General features: G+C 52.2%; 1 protein-coding gene and 1 pseudogene across 1 annotated transcript; both read left to right on the top strand.

The window, feature by feature from the left end:
* The first annotated feature begins 1157 nt into the window (after window positions 1-1157).
* On the top strand, window positions 1158-1277 carry LOC136655172 (5S ribosomal RNA; annotated as a pseudogene).
* A 6012-nt stretch (window positions 1278-7289) lies between these two features.
* On the top strand, window positions 7290-23171 carry LOC136651759 (zinc finger protein 282-like). Its single transcript, XM_066628423.1, has 7 exons — window positions 7290-7409; window positions 12134-12535; window positions 15799-15925; window positions 16696-16815; window positions 17489-17599; window positions 19348-19467; window positions 21417-23171. The coding sequence occupies exons 1-7, from the start codon at window positions 7386-7388 to the stop codon at window positions 22124-22126; spliced, it is 1614 nt and encodes a 537-aa protein (XP_066484520.1). The 5' UTR covers window positions 7290-7385; the 3' UTR covers window positions 22127-23171.
* The last annotated feature ends 1030 nt before the right edge of the window (window positions 23172-24201 follow it).

Genomic DNA, 24201 nt, shown 5'->3' with positions numbered 1-24201 from the left:
CCAGCTGTGGGAGGCTTCTGGGTTTCTGACAGCAAGTATGAGCAGGAGCATGGCCCTTGGCAAGAGGACAGAGTGGCGGGTTTGGGCAGGAAATGCCATCATTTCTGGGCTGTTAAAAGTAGATGATGTGACAGTTTTTCCCTGACCCCAGTTCAGTGGTGTGTGTATGTGTTCACCTCACAAAGAGGGTGATGAGATATGGCCACGTCCATGACACTTACGAGGGCTCCTCTGTGTGTGAAATTTTGTATTGTGGTGTCAGGCTATTCTGCTGGCACCACCTGCACCTCTGTAACCTAAAGGGAACCCAGTGGCACTGGCACTGATGCAACTGTTCCTACAGCAGCCTGGTGGGGTTCTGCTGGGTCAGGGAGGACAGGAACTGCATGGATGTTGGGGGCGGAAATAGGAGAGGCGATCATATGAACCTGTCCAGGTGGGAGCGCAGAGCCCTGGTGTCTCCACAGCAGGGCTAGGTTGGGGGCGGTCTGCTTATGCTATTGTTACCTGCCTCTCCTGTCCTTGGACTTGTAACAGTCTGATTGTCTCCGTATAGCGACGTTCCCGGATTTGATGTTGTGATTCTTCTTATTGTGAAGGGTTTAAATAAAGCTTCTAGATGTTCAACCTTGGCTTGTGGCTGTGTGGATTCCTTGGAGGTTTTCATTTCACAAACCAGTTGGTTGTAGAGCAGCCTCTTCCCTTGACTCCTAGTTGGTTTACACTTGCAGAGTTCTTTTGTCACTCTGTTAAGTTCAGGGTGACCCGGACCATGGACTGAATGGAAGGCAAATGTTCTGAATCACATTGCAGCAGTGATGGGAGAGCTCTGCTCTGGGCCACAGTTCCACTTGCCCTCCCGTGTACACATGGAGCTTCTGAGGAAGCCTGCACTGCTGTCAGAACCCAAGAGGTTCGGGTCAGCTGACCCAGAAAGGATAATTCCACCAGTAGCGTAGCTGGAGGGGAGCGGAGCAGCCAGTCTGGCAGCGGGGCAGGTAAGCGGCCCCTCCCTTCGGAGCCATTCCCAGCGGGGGGAGCAAAATGGAGTGCCGCGTGCCCACCGCGCTGAGCCTCCCTGCCGAACTGAGTGCTCCACCCTGTTCCAGCAATGCCACCTAATTCCACATTGCAACTGACCAAGTGAAGAACTGGTCATTCGCAGCAACTGTTGCCCTGCACATGCCTGATCTTGTCTGATCTCAGAAGCTAAGCAGGGTCAGGCCTGGTTAGTACTTGGATGGGAGACCACCTGGGAATACTGGGTGCTGTAGGCTTATACCATAGTCTTTCGAGACTGAAGGTTGCCAACCAAGTGAAGAACTAGTTGGAGTGCAGGCCACCCTCGCTTCTGGAGAGGGAGTCTCCCAAGTTGCCTTACTGGTGATTCTCACTAGCTGTGCATACAGAGGAACATTTTGGGCATGTGTGCAGACACAGCAAGGAAAGCCACAGCCCTGCATTTGGTTGGTGGGTTTTATCGTCTTTGCGCTTACCCCCTTGAGACTTCTTGCTTGGAATGCCTGCAGCCTGTGTGGTTTAGCAGCAAGAGCAGGACCTGTGAGGCCTGGCCTCCATTTCCCCCTCAGCCACGAAACTCCTGCTCAAAATGTCTCTGTTTAAACTACCTGACAGAGTTACTGAGATAATAAAAGTGGGTGGGGGAATATTGTGCCCCAGTGACCTCTTCAGAGGAAAGCCAGGAAATGATAACTTCCTATGTTTAACTTTTAAAACGAGTAACGCTTGAAACTGCAAGTGCTGTTAAGAAGACTTCAGCTAATGTGCCTCTGTTGATGGGGATTTCCTACTGCAGGTAGGACCTTGTGGGTCCCTTGTGGGTCCCTTAAGAACATAAGAACAGCCCCACTGGATCAGGCCAGAGGCCCATCTAGTCCAGCTTCCTGATTATCAGTGGCCCACCAAATGCCCCAGGAAGCACACCTGATAACAAGAGACCTGCATCCTGGTGCCCTCCCTAACTCTATGATTCTATGAATGACATGAAAAAACTTTAAAACCTGCTGATTAGCAGATTACACCCAGCCTTATTCAAATGTTTAATGGCGCTCACAAAAAAACACCTTACACAATAATCTTCAACATAGATGTGAAACAAAAAAGCCACCACTGCCTGAAAACCGCAGCAAGTATACTGAGGATTAAACTCTGGGCAAAGGAGGCGTTACCCAGAGCCAAAAATTCATCAGATCAAGAGTGTGAACAGGACTGTGTCTTGTAATTTCAGTATCTGAACTGTCATGTGGTATTCTTCATATTCATCAGATCCAGAATGTTGGCAGTTAGGCTTTTTCTGCCCAAGGCTGCATATATGCAGCAGGGATCAGACGTGTGCACACTAAACAGTTGCACTCTCTATAGGAAAGTCCAGCCAGGAAGCTTTGCAGGAGGGCTTGTATTCAAAGATCATAGAGTTTTATTCAAGGAAACAGGTCTTTGTAAGAGGATGGAAGCTGAGCCTCCTCCTCCAATCAAGACACAGCAGGAAGAAGTAAGGCCTCAGCACAGCATTCTGGGCAACCAAAGAGCATTCGTTGCTGGTCCCCTCACCCTTCTCTAAGGAGCTTTACTGCCTGCTGCTGGTGCAGCTGTGGCACTACTGCAATGCTGCGCATCCTGACTCTGTAAGGCTACATTTGCACCAGTGATGTAGCTAGAGCAGCCATTTTCAACCACTGTGCCGTGGCACACTGGTGTGCTGCAGATGGTCTGCAGGTGTGCCACAGGAGTTGGGGGGAGGGTCATTTATTAGTAGGGCTATTGGGTTTGAGCCCCCTACCGGGAGCATGGTGTGCCTTGGCAATGGTCAAAATACTTCTGGTGTGCCTTGGCAATTCTGGCGCCTTGTCAGTGTGCCATGAGATGAAAACATTGAAAATCGCTGAGCAAGAGGGCTGCAAAGCACTGCGTTTTTCAGGGCGCTTCACCGCAGCATGCAAGTGACCCCTCCCTCTCCCCTTCGCAGCGATCCTGGGCATGGAGAGCAAAACAGGCATTGCCTGGAATGGCTTCTAAGGGGAGAAGTTGCTTGCACACCATGATGAGGCACCCTGCAAAACTTTGCACCCCTCGAGCTATGCTACTGCTAACACCTCTCAAGCCACTGCTCCTATGACATCTGGCCTTTTTTTCTCTTTGGTTTTGAACCTATCCTGGTTATAGGGGGGAGGTGGGGGAGGATAAGAATAGGCCCTCAGTTTGGCTGTACTTGTCGTAAGAGGTGACTAAACAGCCACCGGGTAGGTGGGACTCGATAGCTTGGGAAGGCAGATCATCTGAGAGAAGGAAAACTGATCCCAAACCTCCACTGCCTTGTGGCTACATCCAGTTATGGAAAAGGCTTCAGGAGTCAACCTCGAGGCAAAATCCGGAGCCGGAGTCCCTGAGGCAGTTCATGGCTGAACACAGTCACGTTCTGGCAACTCCTGCGACGCTGCTGGAACCAACCGTATTGGCCTTTGCCTTTCCATTGGACCATTTCAGCGACGTGGAGAGGAGGGATTTGCTGCATGGGTAACAGCCTATCCTCCATACCTACTTTACCCAGGCTTCGCGCACTGGAGAGGACACTCTGTTCCAGAACACTATTCAGAGCGTGATACCATAGTCTTCCGAGACTGAAGGATGCCAACATGGGTGAACGTGAACAACCGTTTTGTGAAATTTGAACTGTGAATGTGCTCCGTGAAAGTTGGGCAGACAGAACATAGCTACATGCCATCCTCCGACCCGGCAGCCCTACGGCAATTCTTTGGAGATCCATTCAACCCCTGTACATAGCAATGAGCTAAATGCACTCCACACCTGCTCAAGGGCCCTTTTGCCCTGGAAACAGATGCAAGGGTTGGATTTTGGCACAACCTAAGACCTCCATCCACTGAAGTGGGCTTTAGACAGCAGTAAGGGTCCTGTTCTAACCAACTTTCCAGTGCCAACGCAGGGGCAACAAACACTCCCTTATTTTGTGGAGGCCTTTGTGACTGGCCCCCTCCACACAGGACAGAATGCACGCCCTGTTGGCATGGTCAGTAGCATAGCTGTAGGGGGGCAATGCACTAAGTTTGGCAGGCATCTGAATGCGCTGTGCAATCAGCACCTCCCTTTCGGAGCCATTCTGGGTAGGGGGAGCAAAATGGAGGCGTACACCCAGAATGGCTCCAAAGGAGGGAGCCGCTTACACAGTGCATTCAGGCACCGGTCAAACTTAGTGCCTTAACCCCCTCCAGCTACACCACTGCCTCTCCCACCTTTTCCTTGGCTTGTTTCTTCCTAAGCCAGGTTCCATTTCCTTGGGGGGGTTCCAGCCCCCTCCTCTGCATGTCCCTCCAGAAGCATGCTCCCTAGTCCCAGGAAGGGCTGCAGGCAGGCTTGCAGAGGGGGCAGCTGGGGGGCTGCCCCCCACAGTGGGGGCACAAGGGAGAGGAGCGCAGCTGCTCCCCTCCTGGGCTCTGTCTCCCCTGCCCAGCTGAGCCAGCGCTCCTCCGCCCCTGCCGCTGAGCGGCCACAAGGGGGCGCAGCCAGAGCCACTGCGACGCGCCTCCACTTCCTCGTCCGGCCCCGCCCAACTGAGCTGCAGGTTAACCCCTTCTCCCCCGAGTGGCAGGGAGCGCCTTCCCTCCTTCCCCCCCGCAGGACCACGTGACCAGGAACTGCTGACGAGAGAGCCTGCGCAGGGGCTGGGGGTGCGCCTGCCCCGGTCCTGCGGAACTCCCCGCCACTTATTTTTTCAATGAGAAAAGGCGTGGCTTCAGGGGGTGCTCTTCTTAGGTGGGGGGCAGGGGGGTCCACAGATTCTGTTTGGTGGCTGGGCCAGAAAGAGTGAGTGAGCGGGCGGGACTGGGGAAAAAATAATTAATTTACATTTAAAATTTACATAAATGAATATATTAGAGACATAACTTATATAAATGAATGGATTTTACTCAGCTTATTTGTAATGCACATGAGAACTATAATGCAGGCATGTAGAACCACATGAGAACTATGAACTGTTTGCCACACACCTCTTGCACAGTGAAAACATAACAGACTAAGGGCGCAATCCTAACCCCTTATGTGAGTGCTTTCCAGGACATGTGCTGCATCCTGCAGTTGGGTGTCACTCACGGAGGCCTTCTCAAAGTAAGGGAGTGTTTGTTCCCTTCCCTCAGAACTGCATTGCCCTTGGGTCAGTGCTGGGTTAGGATTGCGCCCTAAGCCATATGCACATGGAGACATAAGTTGTTCAGAGGCAATGGGGGGAGGGGTAAAATAATGCCCAGTGAAAAGCAGAAAGTTCATGTTGACAATAAATGGCCTTGCTCTAACTTGGCCTGCAGCTTGCGTCTGGCAGTCGTGACCGGCAGTCGTGGGCCAATGCAGGCTCATTGGAGACGGGGGGGGGGCTTCCTGTGGGCCAGACTGGGGCACCGCAAGGGCTGCAAATGGCCCACAGGCTGGGGTTTGCCCACCCCTGGGCTACTTGTAAGATTTCCAGCAAATACCTTATCATTGGGCATGACGCTGGGCTCTAAAAACCTTGAGTGTGACAGAACTTCCAGTTCTGCGTAGGGTGGCAGGCTCTGCTGGACAATGGGAGACCTTTGACCAAGCCGGGGCAGTCTGGCCTAGTTGTGCAGAAAGGCTGGAGCAGGATCCTGAGGATTCCCCTGGAAGAACCTGCATCAGCCTTGTGCACAACCACATTGCTGCAGAGAAGCGAGCAGCACTTTGGAGGGAGTGCGAACCACTGACACCAGGAAGGCTCGGATTTCCCAAGAGGCGCCGGTATAGGGCAGAATGAACCCCAAGCCCTGCTGTGAAGGTACCCCACTGGTACGGCTGCAGGATCAGGCCCTCCGATTCCTTCGGGGTGCTCTTGTTCTCCTTTCTGGTAGACTTTGCAGCCCTGCCTGCAAAATGGTCCATAGCCAATGGTTCAATGAAGATGGATTGATTGGCTCATTGACTGATTGGCTCATTGATTGACTGGTTGGTTGATTGGCTGATTGACTGGTTAGTTGGTTGACTCAGCCACGAACTGCCTCAGGGACTCCGGCTCCTGATTTTGCCTCAAGGTTGACTCCTGAAGCCTTTTCCACAACTGGATATGGCCACAAGGCAGTGGAGGTTTGAGGTCAGAGTTTCCTTCTCTTAGATGAGCTGCCTTCCCAGGCTGACGAGGCCCACCTACCAGGTGGCTGTTTGGTCGCCTCTTACAAGTACAGCCAAACTGAGGGCCTGTTCTTATCCCCAGTCCCCAGTGGATGACACAGGAGTGGAGGGGCAGAAAGGGAGATTGTGGGGTATACCCACATACCCACAACCCCCTCTCTTCCCCCTCCCCCCTCTGCATACCTCCGTTTGCCTCAACCCTGCTCTCCCTCTGCACACGCTTTCCACATGCGCTGCCTCTGACGCATCCTCGGCATCACCTGGCAGGACAAAGTTCCAAACGACACAGTCCTGGAATGAGCTGGAATCCCCAGCATGTATGCACTGCTGAAACAGAGATGCCTGCGTTGGCTCGGCCATGTCGTGAGAATGGATGATGGCCGGATCCCAAAGGATCTCCTCTATGGAGAACTCGTGCAAGGAAAGCGCCCTACAGGTAGACCACAGCTGCGATACAAGGACATCTGCAAGAGGGATCTGAAAGCCTTAGGAATGGACCTCAACAGGTGGGAAACCCTGGCCTCTGAGCGGCCCGCTTGGAGGCAGGCTGTGCAACATGGCCTTTCCCAGTTTGAAGAGACACTTGGCCAACAGTCTGAGGCTAAGAGGCAAAGAAGGAAGGCCCATAGCCAGGCAGACAGACCAGGGACAGACTGCACTTGCTCCCAGTGTGGAAGGGATTGTCACTCCCGGACTGGCCTTTTCAGCCACACTAGACGCTGTGCCAGAACCACCATTCAGAGCGCGATACCAGAGTCTCTCGAGACTGAAGGTTGCCAACATTGGAACATTTGATTGATTGATTGACGGGCTGTCCCCTCCGGCGGTCAGGCTGCGTCTGCGGAAGGGCCAGCCAAGCACGGGAAGAGAAGGCCTCGCCCGTCCCGCCGGCCAGCTGCAGGCGCGGCTTGCGGGGAGCCCCCGGGCACGCAGGGCCACTCCGGCCGGGCGCCTCGCGCGCAGGGGGGCCGGGCTGCCTCGGGCCCTGCGAGTGTCCGCGTCCCGCCCGCGGGCTGCGCGGCGCTCCTGCGGGTGACGCCTGCGCGAGGGGCTGCTCGGCCGCCCGAGCCCTGCAGGGGGCGCGCAGCCTCCCGCAGCCCCTTCCCGGCCCCCGCGCCAGGCGCCTCGGAGGTCGCCTCCCGTAGCGGCAGCAGCAGCAGCGGCAGCGCGTCCCGCGGGCCTCCCTCCCTGCCGCCCCCGCAGCCCGCGCCATGGCCGAGTGGGCCCCTGCCCAGGTGAGCGCGCGAGTCCTCCGGAGGGGCGGCGGGGCGCCTGCGGCCCGCAGTGCGCGAGGGGCCTGCGGCGCTCGCCGCGGGGGCGGCCCAGGTGGCTCCTCCCGGCCGCGGGGCCATCCGGGCAGCGGCGGGCCGGCCGGCCGGAGGAGGGCGGGCGCGGGAGATGCGGGGCGCCTGTGGGGCTCCGGCGGCGAGTGCGCGTTCCGGGCCGCGGGCCCAGCCGGGATGCTCCGCCCGCAGCCGCGTCCCGCCGCCCGCAGGGCCCCGCCGAGCCTTCCGCTCCCGTGCGGGCCGGGAGAGCCACTGCCCGCAGCCGCCGCCAGGTCTGGTGGCAGGAAGTTCCACAGGCAGGGGAGGCGGAGCGCCGCCGCCGCCGCGCCCCCGCAGGGCAGAAGCAGGCGGGCGCCCAGCGCTTCTCTCCAGAAACCAAGCGCCAGTCCGCCTTCCCTGCGGCCCGCGGCCCGGACCTGCTGCCACCGCCTGCAGCGCCCATCGGGGCTGCAGTCCGCGGCTCCCCTGGCCTGGGTGTCTCCTTTGGAAGGGCTCCTCCCCACCCACCAACCCAGGCTGCTCTGGGGTGCAGCTGCCCCTGGCTGTGCCAGCGCAGAGGCCTGCCCTGCCCTGCCCTGCCCTGCCCTGCCCAGGAGGGCTGTCTGGGCATCTTTAGCCAGGCCAGAGGGAGGCCGCAGCTGTGCCAGGGACCCGCGGGGCAGTGCTGGTTCTCCCACCCCTCTGCTGTGCCGTGGGACCCTGTGCGGACCACGAGCTCCTCTCCCCTCCTGAAATGTTATCTGGGATGCTCCTAATTTTCCTGGTTGTGAAACTGATTTAAGAACTTGGAGCGGATCCATCCTCTGCCTGCCTTTCCTCTTTCATTTGATTTACATTTGCACCCCACCAAAATCTCAGTGTTGGGGATTTGCTGCAGTGCTGGAGGAGGTGCAAGTCAAGGATCGCAGCTGCAGCTACTAGTTGTGTTTTTCATGGCCTCTTGCACGAGCGGGTCAGCGGAGGCCTCCTCCACCGAATCCTAACCCGCACTCCCAGGGCAGGCAACCCAACACCGGCTTCCAGGATTTGCGCCAGTTTTATAGCCCCTAGAGGTGGCTGGGGCTTTACCAGGAAAAATACCCCTTGCCCAGGTGAGGGAAAAATACCCCTTGCCCTGTGGTGACCTCCAGCTGCCTCCCAAGCGGCTTTGAATGCAGTGCAAGCTGTGTGGCCTGGCTGTGCCAGCGCAGCTTTGGATAGGGCTGTAAGACTCAGTTCTGTGTGCACACTTGCATGGGAAGAAGTTCCTTAAACTCAGTAGGACTTACTTTTGAGTAAATGTGCACAGGACTTCAATATAAAGACTTCTAATATACATTAGAACAGCATTTCTCAACCAGTGGTACTTGTACCACTGGTGGTACTTGAAGCAGTGTCTGGTGGCACGTGGGGGACCCCCAGACCTCCATTGCCTGGCAGCAAGCAACTCAATGCAACAAGCATTGGCAGGGGGCTCAACAGGTAGAGCTCAGTCACGCGCTTGAAAAGGCCCTCCTATCTGCCCTGTTGCATAAGGCAACCCAATCTAGAAGTAACTGGTGATGACATCATTGCCAGTTGCTTCCAGTGGTACTTCCAGTAGGTGGACCATGCTAAGTGTACAAACGAAGAGAAATGCTGCATTATAATCTTTTCCGTGATGGATGTCCCCAGCAGTTTTCTGTGCACTGCTCTAGACATTTCCAAGTTCAGCACCTGAGTAATCACAGAACAGGCGGATTCCGAGAACTGTATAAACTCTGCTGATTTTAAAAATGCCAACTTTGAAAATGTCATAATTTTCAGCTTTGGCTGATCAGGTGGGGGGCTAAAGAGCTTTTGAATCTCAGCCTTCTGACCTGTAGAAAAATTGTACTCAGTAGCTGTAGAGTCTGCAGTGTTACCACTTATTGGCCACATGCTTTCAAGTCTACTTTGTGCCAATGAGATCTAGAAACTTGCTTTGTTCCCTCCCTCAGTGAAAGCTGAAACTCTCAGGATGTTGATTTCTGTGGTCTGTACTAAATCCTGCACACTGTTGTTCAGTGCAATACACTCACCCATGTCTGTTCTCCTTTTGCGAGATGAGCACCTGAGAATGAGAGATGGTGACTTTCCCAAGTCTACATCTACAGTGAGTCTAGGAAAGAGATAGACTTTGAACCCAGACTCTCCAGACCCAAGTTCATGGCTCTGAACATGGGAGGATAGTGCCTTTAGTCCTGGATATTTATTCTAACCAACACAAAGTATTTCCATAGTATTAAGAGTGACTTTAATGCGCAGTCCCTTGAGTCTGTGTTGCTTTCTTCTCACAGCAACTGAGCAAAGTCTGTGTTTCTCAGTAGAGGTTCAACTCAGCTCCTGTCAAGTGAGGGCAAAAGACCATCTGCAGCCAGCATGAGATGCTGCCAGCACACATTCTGCAAATTGCTGAGACCAGCAATTGAACCTGACCTGGAAGCTTTTATGGGGGACGGAGTGTCACTTGACCCATTCTGGCCTATTGCTGCTAAGGGGCTTTGTTACTGGTCCTCTTGATGTACCTGATTTTGACCAGAGCGTTGTGGAGGCTGAATTCCTGCTTTCCCATCTTCCAACCCTAGAGGGCAGACAATCCCCCAAGCCTCTCCAACTGGTCTTCTGAGCCCCCACCTCCAACCTTATTGCTCTTGTTCTCCTTGCACCTTCTCTCTGCTTGCAGTTCCTGCTGGCATCCTGTATTCCATCTGCTGCATTTCCTCCTGATAGTGTGTGTATTATCACAATACAAACGCAATACCAAACAAACATGGCACCTGGGACTAGGGACCAAGGAAAGGTAGTGGTCAGTAGACACTGTGGTCAATGAGTACATGCAACAGCAGACAGTTTCTTTGAATGGTTGGCCCATCTTAGGATAGTAACCTATAAGTAGGATAGCTGGTTGTTGGGTAAGTGAAAAGATAGACGAGGGGGCCCTTTTCATGGCTCCTTCCAGCACCATGAACGCAAACCAACCAAGCAGGCTGTACTTCTTCCCTGTTTGATGGCTGGGGAGCTGTTTGGATGGGCTGGGAAATCAGCTCTGAAGGCCATTCGCTCCTGTGTCTTATTCCTGCAGTTCACTTTGCTGTTCCTTTATAATTATTAGACTGTTACTTGTTATCATATGCCAAAAATGTAAGCTTGATTGGACAAGTGAGGGTTTGCATACATGTAGTGCATACCCCACCTGTCCTGCTTCTAGTGTCAGGCCACCCTGAGTGCTGTATTTGAACCAGTTATTGCACTTCATTCTGAGCATAAGGCAGTGGTTCCCAAACTGTGAGCCGTAGCTCCCTAGGAAGCCATAGAAACCAGCCAGGGGAGCCATGGAATCCTCACAAAACACCACCACCCTAAATAACATATAGAATTGTAGCTCTAATGGGAAGATGTGGTCAATAGCCCAGTAGGTCAAGGGAGCTGCCAGCCAAAAAATTTGGGAACCCCTGTCCTAAGGGAACATTTGGGTATGTGATTATTAGTTTTTAGAAAGAAAAGCTGGAGCTCGTGCCTGCTTCAAAGTTGCATCCTCTGGTCCTGGCAAGTGACGTAGCTAGATGGGGTGCAGAGCACTGAGTTTTGCAGGGAGCCTCCCTGTGGCGTGCAAGCAGCCCCTCCCACTTTCCTTTGGAGCCATTCCAGGCAGTGGGAGCAAAATGGAGGCATATGCCTAGCTCCGAAGGGGAGGGGCTGCTTGCACACCCCAGGGAGGCTCCCTGCAAAACTTAGTGCTTTGCACCCCATCTAGCTACTCTACTGGTCATGAGTTTCCAGTACCTTGGGAGGTCCAGGCCTTCCTGCAGAAGCCTTTGGTAATATACAGGGCAGATTTTGTCAGGACAGTCTGTAGGTATCATGATTTATTATGATTAATTGATACTTACTGGGTGCCACCAACGTATATGTTTGTAGCATGAGCAAAAAAGAAGGGTCCTCTCCCCAGGGGTGGAAGTTTTGATGGGATTGGAAAGAAAAGAAGGAGAGAGCCCATAGCAGCCCTGGGTGCCAGTGAGCAACAGCAATTCCATGCTCAGGGTCTGTGATGGGTGTGCTGGAGGGTATGTCAGGAACAGGACAGTGGTAAAGCAGCAGCCAGGCAATGCCTGAGCTTCCTTGGTGCATGGGCCAGGAGCTCACCTGGAAGGGTTCAGAGCCAGCCAGGAGTACCCAGGAAGTCACAGGGGGCTGTGGAGCATACAGCATCTCTTTGGGAGAGCACTGCCTTCCTGGAATGCCTTCAGCCAGACAGGTGTCTCTCTGTGAGCATCAGGGTGGGCAGGCAGGCTCCCAGACTGGGAAGGTTCCTGCTCTGATCCCTGGTTGTCTCAACAATTACTGCATTTTTAGGGCAGTCCCCCAGACCTCCCCAAGTGTCTGTTAAGGGATGTCAGAGTGGTTGGACTGTGTGCCACCTCCAAGCACAAGAGGGTACCTTGGGGTCCTCACACTGTGGAGAGCAGATGTCAAGCAAAGGAAGCAGTTTCTAGCTGTGAGCTGGATTTGGTCACAAAATAGGCTGCCTGGATGATGGGATCCAGGCTCAGCCATGCGACACTCTGCCGCTTGTCCTCAGGGAATCCCCACCCACCCACCCTCCGACCCCCCAGTTGCCTCACAAGGGCCAGTTCCCCATTCCTCTGACATGTCTCCGTCTCCTTTTCCACCAGATCCAGGAATGGAATGTGGAAGCTCAGCACCTCATGCCCCTCCAGCCTCCCTTGGTCCCCGAGCTGAGCCACATGCGGGAAGCCCAGCTGCACACGGCGGAGGCCTCCCTCTGGAGCGTGGTGGCCACAGTTCAGGCCATGGAGAGGAAGATCGACCTGCTGGCCACCCGGCTGCTCAGCCTGGAGGGGCGGTCTGGGACGGCTGAGAAGAAGCTCTTGGACTGTGAGAAGACCGCAATGGAGTTTGGCAACCAGCTGGAGAGCAAGTGGGCGGTGCTGGGGACCCTCATCCAGGAGTACGGGCTGCTGCAGAGGAGGCTGGAGAACATGGAGAATCTGCTGAAGAACCGGAACTTCTGGGTCTTGAGGCTCCCTCCAGGCTCCAAGGGAGAGATCCCCAAGGTCACTGCCACCAAAAAGAGGAAAGGGGGGGTGGGAGCTGCTGAGCAGAGTGTGGGGTTCTGGGGAAGAGGCCAGTTGGCAGACAGTGCAGAGGAGGTGCTGTCTCCCTGCCTTAGGGCCCAATCCTCTCCAACCTTCCAGCCCCAATGCAGCTGCAGTGCGGCCCCGAAGTAAGGGAACAGATGTTCCCTTGCCTTGGGGAGGCCTCCGTGACTGGCCCCCACCACAGAAAGCAGCACCCACCTTGTTGGAAAGTTGAATAGGACCATTAAGCAACTGGTATGAACTGGTACCAAAAGGGCTGTTTTGGTTTAGGGGAATTAGTACACTGCCCTTATTGGAAACTTCAGGACCACAGGCTGGATAAACAAGACGGCGTAATGCAGAGAAATTCCCTTTTAGCTTAAGGAGGGGAGGAGACTGGAAGAAAGATAACTTTTAATAAAAGATTATATTTTTATTACAAAAGCACACAGGTAAACATAATGCATATGGAAAAATGATAAGTATATGTTTCTAGTACTTGTATCTAGTGTACCTAACTTATGGTGGTTGCATGTGGAGTGTGTTTGGTGCATCCGAGAAGATTAGAAAAAGGGGAAGGATTTTAGGGAAGGATCTTAGGGGTCCCTGGTCTGCATAACCCAGTTGCTAACTAAAGATGGGGAGAGAAGGGGAGAAATAGGTGGGAAAGAAAGAAGGGAAAGAGTTCCAGAACGCAAAATAGTTACCTGTCCTGAGGAGCAGATGGATGGGGGGGGAGTGAGTCCTGGGAGGAGGACCTCTGCCTTGGAAGGGCAGCCAGAGAGAGAGCACATGGCCGGAGCCCTCTCTTAAAAGGGTTTTTGCTGTGACCGAAATGGGCTGGGCGCTGAGCTGGGGGAAAGCTGCCGCCCACCAGGGTGTTTGAGCTGGGGAAAGCTGCCACCCACCAGGGTGTTTGGGGTCCAGATGTCCCTTATCAGCAAAATTCAATGTGTCTAATGGCTGGCTTCCTACCTGGGGGACCTTACACAATAACCAGTACATACAGCAGCTCAGGAAGGCAATTCAACTTTGCATAGAGTACTTAAGCAGTGATCAAGTTAAGACAATACAAAGAATAGGCGGATCTTCCTCTGGAGGTGCATGCCGACTTGTTTTGCATACACAGTAATTGGATCAGGAGACACTTTTGCATATATCTCTTAAAACAATACAATGCATACATTGACCTACAGGGAAGTGTGGGTTGTGTAATCCATGTGCTTTTGGCTTGACCAGCGTTTTTGGAAATTGGGCCTGTGAGAAGTTTGGCCTATAACCAGATATAAAATCACAACTTAAAAGGGAAAAGGGGATTTTCACGTAACAGAACTGGATCAGGCCTGGGGTTAGACAGAGAGGTCAACAGCCTGTGTACCTGCCTCAGCTGGAAAGATGGAAATAGGGACTTGCTCTACATGTGTGTGGAATGAGATGACTGTTCTAGGAGGTGGAACGGCTGTACAGATTTGAAACTGTAATCCAGATGTGCAGACTCTTCTGCAATGAAAAGTCTTGAAAGCCAGCAGGGTAGGCAAATGACTGAACTCGAGATTTGCTCCTGGAGATACTAGCTTTCTTGGTTAAGTTAGGTTTATTTACTCATTTGTAGATTTCTCCCACTTTTTGAACGCGGCCCCCAAAGTGGCTTATAGTATTGGAAAAATGCGGTTAGTCCAGGTAGCTCTTTTTGTGGCTTTGCACCGCTGGGCCAGCCTGCTGGAGTTGTTACTTGAAAATCCCCTTTTTCCTTTTAAGTTGTGATTTTATATCTGGTTATGTTATTATGGACTAAAATATCATACAGGCCAAACTTCCCATACAGGCCACAAAGGAGTCAAGTCAAGCTCATGGTGACAACATCCCCCTCCCGAGGGTAAACAAGTCTGGAAGAGCAAATCATTTGTGTCTCCTATCACTGTGGAGACCCAGTCACTGTGTCTCCTAATCCAATCACTATTTGCATAACATAACACATTTAAACTTCTCACAATCAGGTCAAGTCACCTCTACTTCCCTGTGGTTATATGCATCTTAAATCCGGGATCATAGGAAGAAGTAGGAAGAAGTCTGACATAGTAAATGGTTTAAGTATTTTATTGTTGTAACTCAATCACTGTTAAGTACCGTATGAAGGATCTGCCTTCTTGTGTTGATGATCCATGGTATTGTTTAAGCTAGTCACAGACCCCATTGATTTTGCTGATAACTGACAAATCCACTTCCCTATGAACTTATTCACAAGCTTCAACCCAGCTCAGCCCTGGCTGAAAATCCCCTCTTTAAGAGAGGGTTCCAGGCCACATGCTCTCTCTCTCTGGGCTCCCCCCTCCAAGGACACAACACATCTGTGCTGTGAGGGTCCTCCATAGGACTCTCCATCCCCCATCCAACTGCTTTTCAGGACAGGTAACGATATCTGCGTCTGGAACCTTTTCCCTTCTCCCCCCCCCCCTTTTTTTTTCTCCCCTTCTCTCCCCATCTTTAGTCAGCAACTGGGTTGGCAGATCAGGGACCCCTAAAATCCTTCCCTACAACCTATCCTTTTCTGATTTCCTCGGATGCACCAAATACATATCACATGCAACCACCATAAGCTAGGTACACTTTTCAAGTACTAGAAGCAAGAAATGTGCATTATGTTTACCTTTGTGCTTTTGTAATAAAACTATAATCTTTTATTAGAAGTCATCTTTCTCCCAGTCTCCACCTTAAGCTAAAAAGGGAATTTCTCTGCATTACGCCGCCTTGTTTATCCAGCCTGTGGTCCTGAAGTTTCCAATAAGGGCAGTGTGCTAATTCCCCTAAACCAAAACAGCCCTCTTTTGGTCACAGAGTGGCCAGCCGTGCCACGGGGGCCTTTCTGTTGTGGGTTTTTCATGCCTTGTTTCTGTTTCTCTGCCTTTCCTCAGACTCTTGCTGCGTCTGCATCTTTTTCTTTGTGGATGCTTCTGGCCGGATGAGCGGTTGTTCTAGCTCAGCCTGGGGTTTCGTTTGCTTCAGCCATGCTAGATGTGCACACAGGCTGTTGTCAGTCGCTGTGCAGCCTGCTCCAGAAAGAGTTGTGGGGAGGTATAGGAAAGGGCCTTTCTGGATTCAGAAAGTGCCACTGCAGTTCTTTGTCACAACCTGATTCCAGGTGGTCAGCTCAGCGTTTCTTAGTTATAGGGGCCTCCAGCAGAATTCTGACTGGGGAGAAAATAGCGGCCAACGTGACTGACTGATTTTGTTTTCTCCAGATGCCTGTGACTTTTGTGGACATTGCTGTGTATTTCTCCGCTGAGGAGTGGAAGAACTTGGCCGAGTGGCAAAAGGACCTGTACAATAACCTTGTGAAGGAGAACTACGAGTCTCTGCTCTCCCTCGGTACAGTAACACCAGCACAATCATATTTACATCATTATTTGGAGTGCTCAGAGCATTTCATGTGATAACTCTGCAATCCTTACAACAACCCTGTAAGGGAGGCCACTACCCCCAGATTGCATATGGAAGAACTTGAGCTGAGAGAAAGAGAGAGACTTGTCTAAGGTCATGGCGAGCAGTAGCAGTCCTTGGGCCATCTCTGAGAGCAGTACTTTTAATACTGGTCAGGACCAAGAAACACAGTGGGTGACACATATGTGCATTACGAACCTCAGCAGGTTTTCCTGTTGCGGGGAGAGGGGCACTGAGCTCAGTCACCAGTCAGACCTCTGCAGTGCATGATCCACTAAGCCAGACATGGTGGCCTGCAGCCTATTTCACAAGCCACAAGAAGCTCACCATTCAAGGCAAGCCGGTTTTTGACTTCCTTTGGCTGATGGGCCAGGTTCCAGTTGGTGTCTCACATGTTGCACAGACCTAGTGAAACTGCTGGGGAAAACAGCGACATCCACTGTAGGACATGTGCCAAAAGCCACTGGGGATTGTGGAGTTGTTTCAAGACCCCAAGGGGACTGCAAGAAGGCTTATGGTGCTGTCCCAGGGATATCTGCTCAGCAGTAAGTCACACTGTTCAGTGGGACTTCCTCCTGGGGAAGTGTGTACAGTACAGGATTGCAGCCTTAGTAGTGGGTAAAAAAGGGATAACTAAATCCAACTGGGGTAATTGTTCTGTGCCAGTCTCTAATTTTCCCGCTCCCTGCTTTCCCCAGGGGCAGACATGAAGGTTTCTAGGCCAGAGGCACAGCCCAGGATCGAACAAAGGGCAGACCCCTGCATCCCAGAGCACCAGAACTCCAAGGAGCGGGAGATGGCAGCAGATCCTTGTACAGGTGAGGAAACCTGGTCTCTTATAAGAGTGTCTGTGGGCATGTGGAAGCAAGTCTTTTCTGCAGGAGCTATGGTTTTATCCATCATGTGTATGCTGTTACAGAGCTGTGTTCAGGCCCTCTTATGGATTAGGAACTGATTGAAGACCAGGAAACAGAGAGTGGGTGTCAATGGGCAGTTTTCCCAATGGAAAGAGGTGAAAAGCGGTGTGCCCCCCCCCCCAAATAGGTCTTGAGACCAGCACTTTTCAGTTTGTTCATAAATGACCGGGAGGTGGGGATCAGCAGCAAGGTAGCTGAGTTTGCAATTGACACAAAACTCTTCTGGGTGGTGAAATCTAGAAGAGATTGTGAGGAGCTCCAGAAGGATTTCTCCAAGCTGAGGGAATGGGCAGCAAAATGGCAGGTGCACTTCAGTCTAAGTAAGTGTAAAGTGATGCATATTAGGGCAAGAAATCAAAATTTCACATGTATACTGATGGGTTCTGAGCTATTTGTGACGGATCAGGTGCTGGTGAACAGGTCAATGAAAGTGTCAGCCAAGTGTGTGGCAGCTGTGAAGAAAGCCAATTCCATGCTCAAGATCATTAAAAAAGGCATTGGGAATAAGACTGCCAATATTATTATGTCATTGTACAAATTGATGGGAAGGCCACATCTTTGCTTCTTTTAACAGAGTCTTTGATGTCCACACCTGACATCCTGACCCGGATCAAGCAAGAGGAACCTTTTGCTGGCGGAGGGCAGTTCCCTGAGGAAAGAGGAATCCCTACAGACCCATGTGGAGGTGATGCAATGGATCACTGGATTGTATTGCAGGAGGGAGGTTGCCCTGGAACCCCACACTAAACCCATTCTGTATTTGGAGAAGCCAGGACAGCTCTTGGTTGGCCTTTCTTGTTTGTCTCCTTGGGGCTCCCAGCAGTCTTGATCTGGCACTTTCACTCCTAGTCTGCGCTTAACTGGATTTGTACTAACCATGCCAGGTGCCAATATTGGAAATACAAATGAGGGTTGGTTGATAATCCTAGTTGTGACTGTGGGAATGTTCCTCAAACTTTACATCACTTTGCAGTGGAATACCCCTTTTAGAAGGTATTCTTGATTCCTGCAGGAACTACATCAACTTGAGGGTACTGCTGTCCAATGGTTAAATGATTTAGATATTCGTCCATAGGTCTAGTCATTAGTAACTGCTCATATATAGCATATAATGTAATTTTATTTGCAATTTTATTCACCATGTTTTAATATTTTATTGCTTGTTTACGTTGTGAGAATGGGCGATGGTCGAATCCCAAAGGATCTCCTCTATGGAGAACTTGTGCAGGGAAAGCGCCCTACGGGTAGACCACAGCTGTGCTACAAGGATATCTGCAAGGGGGATCTGAAAGCCTTAGGAATGAACCTCAACAGATGGGAAACCTTGGCCTCTGAGCGTTCTACTTGGAGCCAGGCTGTGCAGCATGGCCTTTCCCAGTTTGAAGAGACACTTTGCCAACAGACTGAGGCAAAGAGGCAAAGAAGGAAGGCCCATAGCCAGGGAGACAGACCAGGGACACACTACACTTGCTCCCAGTGTGGAAGGGATTGTCACTCCCGGATCGACCTTTTCAGCCACACGAGACGTTGTGCCAGAACCACCATGCAGAGCGCGATACCAGAGTCTTCCGAGACTGAAGGTTGCCAACAACAGGGTGTGTGTGTGTGTATAAACAACAATAAAATGTTAAACATGGTGAATAAAATCGTAAATAAAATTACATTATGTGTAATTGTATTTAATTATATGTACATTTTATGGAATATATAGTGTATTGTGAATTTTATATAATGATGCTGCGCTTTGCATTCAATTAAATAAATAAATCTTTCCCTCCTGCGTCAACTGACTCCATGGCAGGCTGTGTTTCCAGGCTATGGTACCCACCTGCCTGGTCACTCAGTCAGCTGTCGCCCAAGGGCCAGTCACTGTCCACCAGACCCTCCAAAGCCCTGGAGCGCTGTCCTCTCTTTGTTCCTGGTATGAGGATGCTGCTTAAGCATTCTGACCCCTGCTTACCACCGTGGATCTGGATTCCTGCCTCCTGTGGATCCCAGGCCTGCCTCTGGCCCACTGGGACTGACAACCAGCTCTCTTGGGTCCCAGAACCTGGCTGCTTGGAGCCCGTCCCTTGCTGAGGCCTCGCAGCAGGTCAGGCTCCTTGTCTGTCTTCCAGAACTGGCCAATCTGGAGACTTCTGCTCCTGAAGGAGGTTCTGAGGAGGTCCGACTGTGGATGCTGCTCACCAAGCGACATTCTAGTCCCCAGCCCTCGACCCTTCTGTGCAGCCCTCAGAGTCCCTGATGAAACTCTGGGAGGCCTTGCTGGTTGCCCTTCCATAGCCAGTCCTGCAGCCAGAGTTCCATTCCTTTCCAGACCCAAAGTCCAGCTGGTCTTTCGGGACTGTGTTGTGGTTCTGCTTCAGGGAGTGGACCCACAGAACACCAGTATCTTCTCCCTTTGCCAAATGTCTTTTTGTTCTTCTTACCCAGGCTCTGAGGCTCTCATCTCCGCCCACGACTTTTTATCATGGATTAAGCAGGAGGAGGAGCCATGTGTCAGGGGTCACTGGGAGTCGGCAGAGAGGGACATCCTTCCAGGCCCAGGCACAGGTGAGCAGCTGCAGGGAGTGGCCAGAGTGAAATGGTAGAGCAGGTACTTTGCATTTTGTGAGGAGTCTTGACTGGTCTGTTCCAGGAGCAGGGCCTTCTCTGTAGTAGCCCCAGTGCTCTGGAACGCTGCCCTCCCTGCTGGTCTCTGGGAAGCAGGCAAAAATGTTCTTGTTTTTGTTGGCCTTGGAGACCTGCCTGCTGTAACCTTCTCTCTGTGGTTTCTTCTGTCAAGTGTTTAGTTCATTATATAATTTTGTTTTTGATATAGTGTTTTTAATTAAACTGTTGATTATTTATTATCGCTTTGATATTTATGAATGGGGTTTAAAAATATTTAAAATTCCATGTGCCGTGTAAGTATCCATAGAACGCATTGCCTTGTGCAGAATACAGACTCCTGGGAATCTAATTTACAAAGCAAGCAGCATCTAGTCCTCCACTTTGGGCCTTGTTTATATGATTGTTTGTCTTGGCTGCTTGTAGTCCCTGGATTCAGTCTGGCCTCTGGATTCTTGGTTCGTTCATGAGGCTGCAGTGAGTTAAGAAAGGGAAGAAGAATCTTGGTAAAATGAGCAGCTCATAACTTGCTTCTCGTTGGGAACCAGGCTGCTTGCGTGGTGCAGGTGTGTTGTGCAAGCTTCCCAGGCAGACACAGAGATATGCAAATGATTTAAGCAGCAATCAGGAGCTGCCCAGTTGAAGCACTGCATCTTTCAGTGGAGGTTGCTGGTTTAGAAGAGCCAGTGGGGACTGATGCTTCTGAACGCTTTTCAAGGGTCACCCCATGTGGAGAGGGGTCACAGTCCTCTAACTTCAGGGGTCAAAAGGGTGCATTACAGTGGCCGGATCTGCTTGAGCAACAGGGTGCAGTTGATTTACCGGCTGAAGTGGTGGAAACCCTGCTGACTTTCCAGGAGCAAAGCTGGAGCCAGCAAAGTGACTGTTGCAGAACTGAGGAGACCCATTGGGGAAGCGGAGACTTTCCTTAAGGGAACAAAAGTTCCCTTGCCCTGAGAATATCTCTGTGACTGCCCTCCCCCACCATAAGATGCAGCACACACTTTGTTGGTGTGGCTGCAGTGAGGGGAGGGGTTTGGTGGGACTGAACTGAAAGTCCATCCCGTCCTCTCAAGAGGTTTATACAGTCAGATCAGTGCCTTCTTGTCCTCCTCCTGCTGGTTTTAGTGTTTTTGTTTGTTTTAGCTACTGTTTTCCTGTGTTCTTATTTTAATGCTGAATGTGTTTTTATGACTGTGTGAGCCATCTTGATATAGATCTAGGGGAGCCAGGATAGGAAGCCTTTATATTCAATAAAGAGACCCGCGCCTGCTTCCTGGCTGTCCTTCAGGGGAATGCTGCCCTTGGTGTCCGTCCCTGCTTGCCACAGCTGCCGTCTGAGTGCCTTTCATTCTGGGACCTTTGCCTGAGGCCACAACCCTGAGTGCAACACCCCTTTGCTGTGCCTGCCTGTCTTCCTGCAGGTGGGCTGCTGTGGCCGTTTGGAGTCCCCTTGCCCATGGTGTCACAGTGTCCCAAGGGCTGCCTTTCCCCCATGAACCCGCCTGCTGATTAAGACCTTCATCTAAGGCCCTTCTCTGAGTGGGGTGGGTGGCAATGATAATAGACTGCCTTGGCTATCTGTGCCTGGTGCCACCATTTGGGCACCCTGCAAGCTCCGTCCTGCTCTTCGGTATGTCCGGTGGTGTTTATGGTCATTTTGATGGTTTGAAGCCAATTTTTTACCCTTTCCGGCTCTGGTGGTTTTGCTGCTGTTGTGTCTTTGGGTTGTTTTAACCTTTGTAATAAAGACCATGCAGTGACAGGTGACTCTAGAGAGGAAGAGCGTCTTCTGTGTCTGTGGGCAGAGGCTCACAGCCATCCTCCTCACCACTTCCTGGGTCCCAAGATGCCGGGGGAATGAACTCTGGCCTGTTTTCTCTTTCTTCCAGCTGGCAGTGGGATGGTGGTCAAAGCCGAGGAGCAGCGCCAGCCAGGTGAAGAACCAGCCAGGCCTGGGGAACCACTTTTCCAGGGGGAGCCGCCCACGGCCGCAGCAGTGGAAGCCTACGCTGGTCAGTGTGGGCCAGCCCCACAGCCCCTGAGCCCGGCGAGGAGCAGACCGGGTAAATCCCTCGAGTTAGGCAGTGAGTTGCAGAGCGTCTTTGTGCCTCAGGGGCCGGCCGACAGGCCTCATGGCTGCAGCGAGTGCGGCAAGATGTTTGGGGTGAAGAAGAGCCTCAAGGTGCACCAGCGCAGCCACCATGGCCAGGAGCGCCCCTATGAGTGCACTGAGTGCCGGAAGAGCTTCAACTGCCACTCGGGGCTGGTGAGGCACCAGATGACCCACCGGGGCGAGCGGCCCTACAAGTGCGAGGAGTGTGGCAAGTGCTACAGCCGCAAGGAGCATCTCCAGAACCACCAGCGCTTGCACACGGGAGAGCGACCCTTCCAGTGCCCCGTCTGCGGCAAGCGCTTCATCCGGAAGCAGAACCTGCTCAAGCACCAGAGGATCCACACTGGGGAGCGGCCCTACCAGTGCGCTGAGTGTGGGCGGAGCTTCCGCTACAAGGAGTCCCTCAAGGACCACCTGAGAACTCACAGCACAGAGCCTCCGACCCCCCGGCTCCTGCCCTCCTTGGGGGGGGATTCGCTCCCTTAACACCAGCGCAGCGCAGGGAAGGGAACATTGGTGACTCTGCCCACTGTTTTCCAGTCTCTGTTCCACTCTTCCCTGGCTCCCCACCCCCTGGGGCCAGGTCCGGCACCTCCAATCCTGCATGCATGCAGGAAACCACTACAAGGACTGTTGGATGTGGGGCAGGGACGGGCACTGCATGAGACCAGGACCCGAGAGGAAAGCCTGCCTGGTGCTGCAATAGGGGCAAGACCGGTTGCACTGTACCAAGTATGCAGACAGGTGCTAGTGCAGGTTGGCCTCCCTTTGGCTCTTGCATCCTGAGCAAGCAAACAGACAAACTCTGGGAGACTGCAGGGGTGGTCGGTGCTCGCCCTCGTAAGCCAGAATCACCAGACCTGCCACGAACATTGAGAATCTCATGATTTTACTTAAAAGAGTTTTTAGCCCTCATGGAGGTCTGAAAACATGGTGGCAGCTTTTGTGCGCACGCTAAAGGCTCAGAAACCGAACTGCAAGCAGTCTCGCCCACATCTAGAAAATGCGACTTTTCCTTTATACAATGACAGTTTTGCAAGGAATGGTCACACTTTTGGTGGGAAGTCCCTTGACAGCTTTGGAGCGGCAGCTCTTGGAATGGACCCTGAACTCGTACTGGCTCCTCTGCTACCACACGTACCGGCAAGAATGCTGCGTCTGCTGCCCTCCTTGGGTGGCCAGTTTGTCTTGCTCACCTCACACTCCATGGGACTCACTTGAGCCGCGGCTCTCTGAATGGGCCTCCCGGCTTGCTCTTCCCTCAGTGCCTGCTTCCATTCCTGGCCTCCAATCCCCCCGGCCTTTTCTGCAAACACCTTCTCTGGTTCTCGCTCCCGTTCTTGAGCCCTGCATTCCTCTGTCTGCTGCTGATATATTTATTCGTTCTTGCCTCTCCTTCTTCCCATACTGCTGCTATGATTTTTAAATTCCTTTTTATCTCATGAAGATGCAGCCCGCCTCGGTTTTAAAACAACACACAGTTATTTCCAGGTGTAGTTTTGTATGAAAGGTGCAATGCAAATAAAGACAAACAAAGAGGAAAAGAAAAGCTGTGTATGTTGCATTTGTGGTAAATCATTTCTGGAGCACACTTTGGCGTTCAGGAGGCTCCACTGAGCTTCAGGAAGGCTGTGCAGACACTTGCAGCCCTGTCACCTGGTAGCCCAGCGCAAAGGCCTCTGCTGCGCGTATTACGAGTTTTCTGAGAACCTCAGAAACTCTTTGTTAACAGATTGCCTCAAAAATGTTCTGTGGCAAAGGGTGTAGTCCTAACCAGCTCCCCACCAGTGGCATAGCTGTGCCAGTGAGTCACGTGCCGCATCCTGCAGTTGGGGGAGGCGGTAGTCACGGAGGCCTCCTCAAGGTAAGGCAATGTTTGTTCCCTTACCTCGGAGTTGCATTGCCCTTACCTCGGCGCTGGAAAGTTGGTTAGGATTGCGCCCAAGATGTGTATCATCCAGCTAGACTCACGAGGGTGTTGGGATTGGTTGTGGGTCCCTGTGATGTGTTCACATGTGGTGGCAAACCTAGATTTGTTGTTTCGTAAATGGCTGTTTCACATGATCCAAGTACCACACTGGCTGCAATGGGGCCAGTCGGTCTTTGGTGATCAATGTGTGCATGGCGAATGCAACTAGAATTCCTAACTTTTTGTGGGAGAGATGACCAGTAATCTGCCATAAGTTTGCTGTATTCTGTGCTAAAAGAAATGCTCCCAACTCCTACCAGTAGAATAAACTGTGCCACCTTGTATGAGGACTTTTCTGTAACCTGGAGGTTTCTGCAGTTGGAGGCTCTGGGGGGACAGTGAGGGAGAATCATGAGAAAGAGTCTGGTAGAGAGGAGCAGTTGAGTTAGAAAACCAGGAGGAGGAGGACCACTGATACAGCAGGTGGAGGGGGAAGAGGTTCAGATGGCCAGCAACCTCCATCTTGGTTGCCACTTAGCTGCCTTCCCCCACTCCAGCTGACTGTTGAAAGATCATTTCCCCCTGCTCCCACCTACTCCTCTGGTTTCTGAGCCTTTAGAAAAGTGCCCCCACCCCATGTTTTCAGGCTTGT

This window comes from Tiliqua scincoides, chromosome 5 (assembly GCF_035046505.1).
Source record: "Tiliqua scincoides isolate rTilSci1 chromosome 5, rTilSci1.hap2, whole genome shotgun sequence".
NCBI lineage: Eukaryota > Metazoa > Chordata > Lepidosauria > Squamata > Scincidae > Tiliqua > Tiliqua scincoides.
This window is presented reverse-complemented; position numbering and strand designations above follow the sequence as displayed.

Bases quoted from the DNA above. Each gene is read 5' to 3' on its own strand.
- LOC136651759 (XM_066628423.1), top strand. From the start codon at position 7,386: ATGGCCGAGTGGGCCCCTGCCCAG. The intron at 15,926-16,695 runs GTACAGTAACAC...TGCTTTCCCCAG, and splicing joins CGAGTCTCTGCTCTCCCTCG to GGGCAGACATGAAGGTTTCT. The intron at 16,816-17,488 runs GTGAGGAAACCT...TTCTTTTAACAG, and splicing joins GGCAGCAGATCCTTGTACAG to AGTCTTTGATGTCCACACCT.